Source organism: Alosa pseudoharengus, unplaced genomic scaffold, assembly GCF_046254945.1.
Source record: "Alosa pseudoharengus isolate Yale_2024_CS ecotype anadromous, Long Island Sound unplaced genomic scaffold, YU_APseudo_1.1 YU_APseudo_1.1_scf_11, whole genome shotgun sequence".
NCBI classification, from domain to species: domain Eukaryota; kingdom Metazoa; phylum Chordata; class Actinopteri; order Clupeiformes; family Clupeidae; genus Alosa; species Alosa pseudoharengus.
Window position 1 is genome coordinate 31,383,156 of NW_027468576.1, and position 12,870 is coordinate 31,396,025.

The following is a 12,870-nucleotide window of genomic DNA, read 5'->3' on the forward strand; positions in this document are numbered from 1 at the left end:
TGTCAGTAGATTCAGATTAATTCTCTGTTACCATACATTATATGCCAAATTGAGTGCACACATTTAAGTTGGATGGTAAAATAGATAATTTGATCCACTCATTTCCCCCCCCTTGACAGCAACAACACAAGAAATGTGACTGCATAACTCAGTGTCAAATCTCATATACACACTTGCCATCATTAAAAGACACAGAATAGCATCTTTCTTAAAATTTTATTATTGGACAGTTACTTACAGCACGCACTCAACGCACTGAATCCCTCTCCACCTCGTACAGTTAATGCAAAGAGCTTACTCCCCTATGCAGACACAAAATAGTACAAAATAGATCTCCAAAATAAACAAGCACACAAACAAAAACAAACCAAAAATTTGTGTCGCTGGGTGGACTGTGGATGAGTGCAGCAGTGCATATTCAGGTCAAAATCAGGAGGCAAGGAGATGATACGACAGGAGCAACAGGACACACATCTCCCCAGTGAATGAAGAGATAGAAAGGTTTAACAGAAAGCTGTGACATAGCTCAGAGAGAAAAAGTAGAGGAAAGGATGGTGTATGGGGAGAAATTAACAGGTTGTGGAGAAGACACAGGAAGTTAACCGTCCTAAGCGGTGAGCTTGCATCGCTCCGCGGATGGTGCATGTGGAGGGGCAAGAGCTGACATTCTCTGAGAGGGTAAGTTGAGACTTAGAACTTCATTTAAACTATGAGAAAGCGACACATGAATTTACCCAAGTGTACTCACTGGTTACCTAGTTAAACCGCCAACACCAGGCACAGGCATGATCCTTTTTTTGCAGTTTGAGTAAAAAACCTTAATTATGTTATAAAAAGATTGATGACCCATATATGCAAGCAGGTATATGGCACTATAGCCACAGGCTAGCTAACATAGCAAGCTAGGGCCCTGCTGTTTTTAAACAGGATCAACAGATTAACACACATGATGTGAGATGAACAATGAGGTATAAGAAGTGTCTTAGATGCTAGAGCAAAAAATGAACAATGTCCATTTGACATACAGCAAATGTGTCTGTGGGACCTTCAGTAAATACACAGAAATCGTTCTAACACACACCTGAATGATAGAATATTCTTAATTAGGTGAAATGTTATTTCACTTTGCCTCTTCATTCACTACTCCTCTTGTCTCTGCCTCAAACCACCATCCCACCTCTTTTTATTCAGATGATCACTGAGTTAAATTCCTTGATTGACAAATTTAAAGTTACATATATTTAAATAGAATTTGCTGAAACCAACCACACACACACACACACAAAAACAAACAAACAAACAAACAAACAAACAAAACAGAAACAAAACAAAACAAAGAAATTACAAAATAAAACAATCCCTAGAACCAAATCCAACAAGTCAACCCAAGCCCATGTCCTCCCAAAAATGGCCGTCGTTAGTAAAAGGAATGTCCAGCACAGTGTGGTTCTCTGCTGTACCCAGCCCCACCAAAGATGCCCCCCACCCCAACCCTCACCCGCCATTTCCCCCCGGTGGCCCGTTTCATCACCAGTCCCTGGGCCCACTTTATAACTCATCCTTCAGTTGAGAGTCTGTGTCTTCCTCCTTGTCCTCCTCCTCTTCTTCCTCATCATCTTCCTCTTCTTCCTCCTCTTCCTCCTCCTTCTCATCCTCCTCCTCCTCATCCTTGGTTTCCTCCTTCCTCTTCTGCTCCTCCTCCTCACGCTTCTTCCTTTCCTCCTCCTCCTGGCCCTCCTTCATCTTCTTCTCCGGGCCCTGTTATGGAAGGGGTGAAATATTTGTAAACACATGCATGCATTCTCAGAGAATCTAAAGGGTTAGAGGAAATGATGAAGTAATAGTAATAGTAATCATAATTGTAATCGTAGTAGTAATAGTCATCTTCTTTCACCTAACTTTCAAATGTCAGCTAAAAAAAAAAAAAAAGCTACTCTGTGCACTCAAGCTTACCTTGGTTGCTCCCCACGTCTCATCCCCGACCTCCTCTGCCAGCTTGGGGTCGTTGGTGATGAGGAAGTTGTCAAAGATGGTGCCAGACTTTACCTGTGAGATTAAGGCAAATCAAAAGACCATCACTTTTACATCAAACAAAAATCAGTCCAGAGCTTATCTTCTGATCAAGCATGCCTCGCCTTTGTTAGCCTTGGGAAATTGCTATTAGCCTTTGAATAGTATACTTATTCATCCCCAGACATGATAACTAGCATCCGGTCACCATGTCATAACCACACTCTTATGGGATGAATGTAATGTCTGGGGCCCAAGTGATCTCACCTGCCAAAGGTCCAGTCCAATGACTCCAATGCTGTCGTACTTGTAGATCTCAGAGTCAGCGATGTACTCAGGGTTGTCCATCTCGGGGTGGACCCATTTGCCCTTGTAAGCTGGGTTATCAATCTGTTTGGGCTTCCATTCACCCTGTTAAGAAGAAACAGACAGTGAGGTCTCGGTCAGATTCAGATAATCAGAACAGCAAACAAACCTGTTGGCTTCTGATCTAAAATGCTGGGTGTGCTGCTAAAGAGAACAATAGCCAATTCATGGCCAGCCACATGTCAATAACTTTCAGAGGGGGTTGTCCTGTCACCATCACTCATACTTCAGTGCTGGACTATACTGCACTGTCGGGTATGGTTACTGAATACCCACCCATTAAAAACAACAGAGGTGGAAAAGTCCAGCTTCAGAAAGTAAATGTCCTACCACATATCTGTGCCAACAACTCACTTAAACCAGTTGATTCTAATTAGCACAACTCTTCAACCAGGTAGAGCAGCTAATTGGTGCGATCACCTGTGTTAAGTGCACAGGTAGATTCAATACATGGTTGGACTTTTACTTTCTGAAGCAGGACTTCTCCACATCTGAAAAACAAAACTACATGTACGTAGACCTCAGAATCAAAATGGAAATGAATGAAAACAAATAAAACCGTGTGGTTCCACACCTTGTACTCAGGGTTGGTGATCATGGGGGGCTCCCATTCTCCATCCATCTCGTCATCCCAGTCGTCAGGCTTCTTGGCGTCAGGGTCAGGGATATTCTCAGCCTTGTCCCAGTCCTGAGCCAGAGCAAGAGGAAAAAAACAACAACATTAGATCAAACATCCTTCACACTGGCAATGATGCTAAAGAACCCCACCCCTTCAATCAACGTGATTCAGAGGTAGATTTACAGCCCAGGGAAGATTGTGTGTGTCTTCAATGAAATTATGCAAACATACTGTAATTTCCCAACTATTAGCCGCAGCTTATACATTGATTTTGCAACATTTCTTCAGCTATGAGGTTAATACATAGGGGCAGTTAATATGGTATTACCGGTAATATGGTTTGTTTCTTCTAACTTGCATAAAACACTGTCCTGCGGCTTATACACAATGCGGCTAATACACAGGAAATTACTGACCTCGGGCTTGGCGTCCTCAGGGTCGTCGATCTTCTCTTTCTCGTCCCAGTCGTCGGGCTTCTTGGCCTCGGGGTCCTTGATCTTCTTGGGTGGCAGGAAGTCCCAGTCCTCCTCCAGGCTGCCGGACTCCACCTTCTTGTTGTCGATCTTCACCTCGTACGTGTTGTCTGGGTTGACCACCAGAGTGTACAGGTGGGTGTACTCATCATCCTAGAGAGAGGTGTCAGAGAAATACTCAGGTTTTAGATGACTGGGTGTGTGTGAGTTTTAAGGTAGTTTCTCTGGAGATGGCTTTGTTCCAAAAATAGCTCACTGGCAACTTCATAGAGTGATTAAAGCCTTAAATCTGTTCACTGTAATGATGCAAAAGAGCTGTCAAATACCACTGGCTTTTCCTAGGCTTACTCTCTCCTTATCAAAAAAACAATGGAAAACAATGATTAAGGGATTAGCCAGACAGACTGACAGGCAGACATACTTGTGCTGTGCTGTGATCTTAAGTTCAAAGCTAAGTCTTGGGATATGGATGTAATAATGTTTACAGAACATCCTCTGCCTTTTCACCACAAACAACCAAACAACTGTTCTTCAGGTCATCACTTGTGTCATCTTGATATTCAGTTGCAAATGTTTTTGCGGTCAAGACAGCATGAGCCTGTAAGCAGTCTCACCTTGCATCTGATGTCTTTGTTGATCAAGTGGTTTTTGCCCTTGTAGTTAAAGATCACATGAACCTTCTTAGTCCCAGGGCCACAGATGTCAGGTCCTAGAGGCAATTCAGAATGAAAGATTAATTCCAGACAGAAGTCTAAAGCAGAGGGAAACTGATTCATAATTTGAGGATTAAAACTGTCAATGACATCAAGTCTAACGGTCCTGCAAGTGTGAATATATTACACTGCAAAAATTAGTATAACTTCTGAAAGTTACACGTCAAGAAACATTTTTCTAATCCTTGGCTAAGATCAGGGGTGGACTGGATGTCCTGGAAAAGCCAGCCATCTATCCAACGGCTGTCAGCCTGGCTCAATACTTCAACAGCCAAGTAGCCTAGTTAGTGTCTAGCTCTCCAAATAAATATGCTTCATTTAGGCCTATCAGTAGGCTATGTCTACACTATCAGTTATCATTGTCATTCAAAAAACTAGCAACATTTGTGCCATCGCATTTTCAATAGCCTATGTAGGATGGGCACAAGGAACAATACAGTGTAACCAAAGCTGCCAACTTTTGCAATTGGCAAATACTGTCTCACTACCTCACCCCACACATGCTAGAACAGAAGACGGGCCGGTCTTTAGTATTTCTGTTCGTCTCAAACTACATTAAGATGGTGTGTTTGGCAACCAGAATTTGAAAAATCTTTTTCATCTCCGATCTGATGATTTGTAAGGGTCTAGGCCGGGGTGCGCTCATGTGCGCTATGGAAGGTTTCAACGCATCCCCTAACAGAAACTGGTCCCAACAGACAGGCTGTTGCCTCATTATTGAATGACGAAGAATTGCAGAGTTGCATTGTCTATTTGTCTAGACGTTTCTACCACAACTATCATGTATTTGCAAGGAATCGTGCTGTTGGTTCCCTTGTGGTAAGATATCTTTGAATGTTCGTTGGTTGACCCACAGCAGTGCTAACTGATGCAATTGACATTGGTCTATGCAACTGCAGTCACAAAGCTAGTGTTAGTTGAGTAGGCTGTCAGGCTGCATAGACAGTATTATATGAATCAAGATGAATGACAGATTGTATGAATGACAGATTTATATAAATGAATGCATAAGGCTAAATTAGAATCATTAATCAGTAATGTTCATTTTTGTAAAATCTTACTGACTATTTTGAAAGTGATAATTTCACTAGCATAGTAGCCCACTGTGTATTATGTGCAGAGGCAGACATCCCTGGTTCAGAAAGTAAAAGTCCTGCCAAGTATTTGATCCAACCATTTAGTAAACCAGCTAAATAATTAGTGATATCACAGGTAGAAAGAATACATGGCAGGACTTTTACTTTCTGGAACTGGGATGTCCACCTCTGCTAATGTGTGTGTGTGCGCAAATGATAGTGGGCCTGTTTGGAAGAAAGTCCAGGGCCTTTTTTTTAGTCCCAGTCCGTCCCAGGCTAAGATTCACACCTCTGCTTATAAAGTTAGGTGATTAACACCATGGACATGTCATAATGCCCCCAGAGACCTCGAGAACACTACACAGAGGGCCCGTCAGGGAGGGTGCAGAGAACAGTGCGCAGACATTTACCGAACATGATGTTGTACTCAGAATCTCCATGCATCTCCTCCTGCTTCAGGCTGGAGGGGAAGAGCTTGATGTAGCCCCCGCCACAGTCAATGTTCTGCTCGTGCTTCACGGTGAACTGGATGACCAGTGGCTCGCCCTTGTTGCTGAAGTCGTCAAAGCGGGCGGAGAGGGAGTAGAAGCGGGCGTCCTGGCTGGACTGGAGGCCTATAAGGGCAAAAGTAATGAATACAATACTCTAGCTAGTCACAGTTGAAATGAGAATGTCTTGGCTTAGGCGTACTTGTGCATACACTGCACACACTGGCTAGACTGTGCCACTATGGTGTGGCAGCAAGGATAATATGATAACCAGTCTTGTGTGACAAAAATTTGCATTTTTTTATGTCTACTGAACAATTGTTCAGTACTTGTGGATGTAAATGTGGATGCATCAGATTTTTCATCTAGTCATGAATTACTACTGTCCTCATGTTCCCATAGCGTATTTTGTAGCGCAGTTATATTGTCATAAACAAACTCACCTTTATCCTTCTCAGAGTCACCATAGAATTTCCCAGCAGACAGTACGAACTTCCCATAGTCGGATTTGTGTTTGGATTCAATCCATCGGCTCTCCCAGCCGTCTACAATAGACACATAGTACAGCTGCTGGTTAGGACTTGTAGTGAAATTGTGTCATGGCCTTTCTCGAAAACCTGAAGACTCGGAGGTTCTTTTAGGAGGAATGGCCGTGAGTGTGTGAACTGATGTCATTTAGCCTAGAATAGATAAGGACCTAATAGCTAAGTGTTTTACAGTCTTTGATGTGCACACGGAATTGCAAAATACACACTTAGACCATATATAAACGCTTACGCGTTGTAACTAGCCACACATAAATTGACACTGTTCGGGCCACCCGAATGGGACAGACAGGCTGACATTAGCTAAGCTAACATGAACGCAGTAGTTACATCGATGCTGAATCTAGCCGACTGCCAGTACGAAGACACAAGAGCTAACCAATTCGTTTAACATGTATCATCATATCATCTTAGTTAAATGACAGTGTTAAATAAATATATCGTTGCTTAACAAAAATGTAAGGTATGCTAGAACTCACCATCTTCAAACTGTTCTCGGAAATACACAGATGATTCTGCAGCTATCAAAGCCGCAGAAATGGCTATGACCAACAAGGATAACGTGGTCATGTTTACTCTATGCAACCACTATTGAAAACGATGTAAATATTTGAATGTAATTGCTCTCTAGCATGTATTGCAAACACATGCACGGACACCAGCTCCTAATTTCCCAAAGCGTGAGTTGGAATCAATCGCCTTTACAGTTCTCACTGGCAAAGGCTCTCCTCTCCTCTCAGAACAGATGTCTGCTTCTCATTGGTCGACAGCTAGAGGAGACGCCAGTGCCGACTCCAGCCAATCACAGATGAGTTGTTTGGACCAATGTAAGACGACCACGCGTTTGGCTGACACATTGGTCTACGCGCCTATCCATCCATTGCAGAGGGATGATGAGGCTACAACACTTACTGGGATACAAAATCAATTGATGTACTACCATTACATTAAACTAGCCATAACAATCGTACTACCAATCCGCAAAACCACATAGAAGCACGATGAGGTTTATATGAAAAGCACATTGTACAGCAACTAGACAACTCACCAGCCTTATTTATTTCTCTTTATCCTCACATGTAGACTTACCCCTTGATAATTCACAGTAAGACCAAAGCCACGAAAATCAGATATGTCCGTGGCTCTTGATACAAAGCTTAAAAAAACAAGGAATAAAAAAGGATCCCCTAGCCCGATCTCAGAATTCGGTCTCCCACAGCCAAATGCAATGACACACTGATAGCCAAGGACAGAAAAAAAACATTAAGGTAGTAATGATATACGAATATTACACATTATTCTTATACTATTTCATATAAATGCCAACATGGGGTAAAACCGCAGTGCATTAGGATAATTTAAATACTAAATCATTGTTTAGACATGTTATATTCCAATAACACTCGGCACACTTATAATAAGCCTATTTCCCAATCATATTAAATACATCATGCAAGGTTTAAGATTGTTACAGGACTTAAAAGACCTGCAGGGCTAAAGCTGCCATGATTTTAATCGTGGTGATCCAAGTTAAAGTGTAATAAAATCATAGGAATGACAAGAATGACAAATATATCCCATCAAAAAGAACCCCATGCTTGCAATAACATGGAAGTAATTAAACATGCATTTAATTTCACTGAAATGGGCAAATACACAACTAACGTAACCATTCAAAGCTTAAATGACATTAAATTCTGAAGAGACAAACAAAAACTGTGATAATCTAGGACACTTACAATAACTTTGACATGACTATATCAGGGCTTTGTGCAAACTCTGACCTCCAGTGCATGACAAAAAAAAAAAACAGCCCCTGCATTCAGGGATTATGTAGCACTCTTTGGCACAAATTGAACTCAACATGTAGTGAGACAACCACATAATAAAAAGAACACGGATGTAACAGTGGTTATGTTCACCTAGCATGTATAGTTCTTTGTACAAAAAGTATACCATGTCAAATAACAGCTTATGTAAACAAATTGATGGTAAACTGTTCAGTTCAATGTTCTCATTCAGTAGGACATCAATACTATGGGTCTTTAGAAGAAGTAACAGCATTGCAGTGAATGCTGAGTTTGACAGTATAAAAAGATAAACATATAAAGTAAAATTACATTAAACTTCTTATTCATATTGCAAAGTGCTTATGGTTAAAAGCCTACACAATGACAATTGAACAAACTCAGTAGTGTTACAATGAAGGCAAAAAAAGTGACTAAAACTGTCCCGGGATTTGAACCAGACTCCCCATCGCTCTGTTCATTGGCAGTGGGTAATCGGGGATTCACATGTCCAACAACTATTAGGCTGGTTTTGTGTTGAAATTGAGCGGTCAACTACAACCCCAATACTTCAAGGTAATGTTTCTTTGGGCTGCTTACGAGGCGCTCAATCAGGGCAAAAAGAAATTGATTCTTTGTGGAATGGACTTGCAGCCCTGTGCTGAGAACAGTTTCTCCTCCTTGGGCACATACAACATAGCCTTCGCCACCTCGTCCAGAGTGGCCTCTATGGGCTGGATGCCTCGTGCGAGATAGGCGTCCCGGGCACAGCGCTTGACGTGCCGGTACTCTAACGGCAGGAAGGGCACGAAGAAGTCAATCAGATGGCCTGACAACAGTTGACTCTGGGAAAAACCGCCTATAAAGAGAATGGGAAAATGTTTTGTTTAGTTAATAGTGTGTCAGCAAAGCACACTTACAAACTAACATGTGATTTAACCTGCTATTGGTAATGCTACGTAGAAATGGAAATACTTAAGATGGGGGGTGGAATATAGTATTTTTTAATAATGTTGTTTTCAACAGTCAAAACCTACTCAACGAAAAAACATCATTACATCAAATAAATTTAATAATTAATAACTACCCTGTACAAGTGACGTCACAGCATACAATATAGAAGCCATTGCTAAAAACAGATAATATTCAAATGGTTTGTCCAATGTACAGTGCAGGTAGATAGATAGATAGATATATAGATACTTTATTGATCCCTGGGGGAAATTCAAGGTCACAGTAGCATACAGACAACATACACACACACACATTCACTAACAGCAGAAAAAGTAATTAAAAGTATATAATATAAAAAAACACAACTAAGCAATAAGGACTGTAGAAGATAAAGAATATACTAAATATACTAAAATACAAATTATACTAAATAAAACTTTATCTAAATCAATTCTAAAAAACAGTATCCACATAGTGGGTGATTAATCAATCAGGTGCGCTTGCAATGACTGAAGCAGGGACTGAGCCTGTGGTCCTCTGTGCATAAGGTAAGGTAAGGTGCTCTTTGTGAATGAGTGTCATATTGATGGTGCAAATGAGTAAGTCAAACAAGTAAGTCAAAGGTATGCAGGTACAGACAGTGGTATTGATCACCTTGTGCCTCCATTGCATCTGCACGCAGCCGGTGTTCAAGATCCTCCATTCCAATGTCCTCTCGGTTCTGGCCAGAGTGCCAAAAGTCCAGTGCCACTTCATTAATGGCTGCACCACCTATATTACTATAAAACATGAACCACACCCAAGAAATCAAATGGATTACATTTTACACACAATAGACCAAAAATCGAGTGTGAAATCATGCAGGAGATAAAAATTAACTTCAATAATTGAGTCTACTGTAATAATATGACTGATATTATTTTGCTATTTTAGGAGATTGAAATTGGCACACTGCACTGCATATGCATACATATGAACTGCCTGCTCTGAATCACAAACTCATTGTAACTCTGTAAGTAAGTCCTGTAGACAGAGACTTAGATGCATGCATCTATCTCCCCGTATGTGAGCTGTGTCTACCAAAGTGACTGAGGGAGACCCAACCAACCTAAGGAAGAGGAATATGGCTCTCCTGTAGTTCACCCCATCCACGTTGTCGTAGTGATCCATGTAGGGCTTGATGGCGTCGATGAGGCCCGGGTGCAGCTTCTCGGCCTCGTCAAAGATGAAAAGTGTCTGAGGGCACCGCAGCACCATGTCTCTGATAGCCTCCCGAAGCTGACCCTGACATAAAAACAGCCCGCTTTTAGCCTATGCACTGAGAGACCTGAATGTAGGACAGTTTCATAACGGACATTGACAATGGGTAAACCGGTCATTAACATGCAGCACTGTTTTCATTTTCAAAAAAACTGTATCTGAACAGGAATTCCAAGAATTCAACTCAAAGCAGACACAGTGAACCTTTATTATATTATAACCTTTATTCTATATTCATTAATCTTTATTTACTAAAATCACAGACAGGCAGAAGTAGAATTCATAAATAAAGCAGTGGCCCTCTGTAATGACTAATTATTTCAAAGCTCAATGTTGCATCATCTATAAGATATGTAAAACTTAGTGGTCACTTTCCGCAGAATTTCCACCCACGTTTCGGATCAAGGACAGGTTAGAGTCCATGCACAAATGCACATGGCCGGTGGATTTCTGCCACAAAATGTTCTGTGATTTGTCTGTATTACGAGCACATTGTGCAAACGTATCAGAGTGAGTAAAATGTTGCAACTTGCTCACGTAGCATGGGGAGGTCATGACATTGGGCATGCTGCCCGTCTAACTAACAAAAGCATCCCTGAGAAGATTATGATAACTATTCGGCCGACCAACCTTGTATACGTCCACAAGTCTGACGTGAGGGAAGTGGAAGGGGGCGATGAACAGACGCACACACTCGCTTTTCACCCCATCACGATACAGGTTGTCTGCCACTATTCGAGCCACAAAGTTCTTTCCAGTGCCGGACCAGCCATGGAAGGAGAGGGTGAGGGGCTTATTGGAGTCTGGGTTTTCTATGAAGCCCTGCACGGCTTTCAAAACCACTGCTTGGGCCAGGTGCTGCCCATGAAGCTTTTGCTCGAGGTCTCTGGCTAGTCCTGGACAGTTATGCACACACAATCATATAATAATAATAATAAAAAACATTTAATATAATCAAAAAACATTATTTAGGCAAGACTGAAGTATATGACAAAAACAACAAAATTAAAAACAACAAAAAAGCCTTATCAATGCCAGACAGTAGTAACCTGTATGACAAAGAGAAACATTATCTAATAACAGCAGTAGCACATTTTAAGATGTTATCATTTATAATACAAACTTTGTCAACCATCAGATTCATTTTGAAGATAGAATTACAGTTCAGGAGGATGTGGAAAACCACATATATTTGCTCTACATTGGTCATACCTGTGATATTGTTTGTAATCCGACAGTCACCGGACTCGCAACACTGTCCCAGACTACAGTACCATTCATTGAGCATACGGATATAATCTTGTGGGAATCCCGGCCACAGATCCCTAGCTGGAACTGGAAGAGAAGTGAATCTAGTCTAGTGAGCCATTCATTACACTTGAAAAGACATAACAAATAGGTATGCATGCATAACATGAGCATTCAGAGCGATAGCAAACATATGGCATGTCTCGCCTGCAAAGTGACCACAAATAAACTGAGCAAAAAATAGTCACGGCACGCGTCATTCCAAAAATTAAACTAAACATTCCAGTCATTAAAATGCACTGAGCTGCAAACTGATCAACAGTCGTAATATCAAATCGTACCGTTACAACCAGCTGAGGCATGTCACGTTGTCACTTCAATATTTTTCCTGAACATTTTCATACTGCAGAAACGACATAGCCTACCTTGTTGGGTCGCATCATCTTGATTTGGCTGGCATTCCCCCTCCCAGATATTACAATAAATGTAATTGAAATAGTACGTAGAAACGTTCGATATGCTATCAAAATGGAAGAAGTCTGCCCTAACCGATAAAGCCCAGAATACGGGCAACAACCGTAAGAGAAACATTAGTGGCAAAATGAGAATCACTTATTCAGAAAACACATTCATGGAGGTACCCTGACCAGCTGTGGGGATGCCCGTTCATACATTGCACCACCAACCTATCTGATAGCGTTTGGTTATAAGAGCGTAAGGAAACGCTAGTTTCATATTGACGTCATATCCGGCGGTGCTGGATGGGACCATATTCAGAAGCAAAGGATTTCTACATAGCCTCCAACTAGCAGATCTTCCTCAGAAAAAAATGAGACTCGTTTCACACTACTGAATTATGCAGCAGCAAACTGTCTGCAGCCTTACAGACACGTGTCCCTACTGCCTAATAGTCCAGCGTTTATGTACAGCAGTGGTTCTCCAACTGTGGTACTAGACTTTCTCTAGTGGTACTCTGGGAATGTCCCAGGCGTTTTCATAAAGACTAAAGTCACTTCCAAAGTCCTTAACTGCCAAGATTACTGAAGTTAAAAATTAAACTAGTTTGTCTTTGAGAAAAAGAAACTCAACAGTATGTACAATGTAAAATGTGTAGTTAAATTGGCCTACGCTACTGTATTTTAATGCTGGTCATAGTGGTGGTACTTGGAGAGCCTTTTGTTTTCTGATGTGGTACTTGTTAAAGTTTGAGAACCACTGATGTACAGCATTTATACCTTCCCCATGTATCGACATGGATTTGCCTTGCCTAAAAGGCCTTCTAAATTTTAGTTTTTCAAACTAAACAGTGAAGCCTTCATTTATAGGCTGTT

At 41.3% G+C, this 12,870-nt stretch overlaps 2 protein-coding genes across 2 annotated transcripts; both read right to left on the reverse strand.

Moving 5' to 3' along the window:
• Positions 1-202: 202 nt before the first annotated feature.
• calr (calreticulin) lies at positions 203-7,021 on the reverse strand. Its single transcript, XM_076278871.1, has 9 exons — positions 6,770-7,021; positions 6,189-6,290; positions 5,668-5,871; positions 4,083-4,177; positions 3,412-3,621; positions 2,951-3,064; positions 2,278-2,421; positions 1,954-2,046; positions 203-1,758 (listed from the first exon to the last, which is right to left on the reverse strand). The coding sequence occupies exons 1-9, from the start codon at positions 6,858-6,860 to the stop codon at positions 1,549-1,551; spliced, it is 1,263 nt and encodes a 420-aa protein (XP_076134986.1). The 5' UTR covers positions 6,861-7,021; the 3' UTR covers positions 203-1,548.
• Positions 7,022-7,488: 467 nt separating this feature from the next.
• Positions 7,489-12,348, reverse strand: tor3a (torsin family 3, member A). The gene is made up of 6 exons (XM_076278872.1): positions 11,965-12,348; positions 11,504-11,626; positions 10,922-11,187; positions 10,140-10,315; positions 9,686-9,810; positions 7,489-8,936 (listed from the first exon to the last, which is right to left on the reverse strand). The coding sequence occupies exons 1-6, from the start codon at positions 12,128-12,130 to the stop codon at positions 8,689-8,691; spliced, it is 1,104 nt and encodes a 367-aa protein (XP_076134987.1). The 5' UTR covers positions 12,131-12,348; the 3' UTR covers positions 7,489-8,688.
• Between the last annotated feature and the right edge of the window lie 522 nt (positions 12,349-12,870).

Excerpts from the sequence above, each read along its gene's own strand:
- calr (XM_076278871.1), bottom strand. The coding sequence starts at position 6,860 with ATGACCACGTTATCCTTGTTGGTCATAGCCATTTCTGCGGCTTTGATA. Across the intron at positions 4,178-5,667 it reads TGAGTACAACATCATGTTCG|GACCTGACATCTGTGGCCCT; the intron begins GTAAATGTCTGC and ends AATTGCCTCTAG. Across the intron at positions 1,759-1,953 it reads AGACGTGGGGAGCAACCAAG|GGCCCGGAGAAGAAGATGAA; the intron begins GTAAGCTTGAGT and ends CTTCCATAACAG.
- tor3a (XM_076278872.1), bottom strand. The coding sequence starts at position 12,130 with ATGTTTCTCTTACGGTTGTTGCCCGTATTCTGGGCTTTATCGGTTAGG. Across the intron at positions 11,627-11,964 it reads AGATGATGCGACCCAACAAG|TTCCAGCTAGGGATCTGTGG; the intron begins GTAGGCTATGTC and ends CTTCTCTTCCAG. Across the intron at positions 11,188-11,503 it reads GATTACAAACAATATCACAG|GACTAGCCAGAGACCTCGAG; the intron begins GTATGACCAATG and ends ATAACTGTCCAG.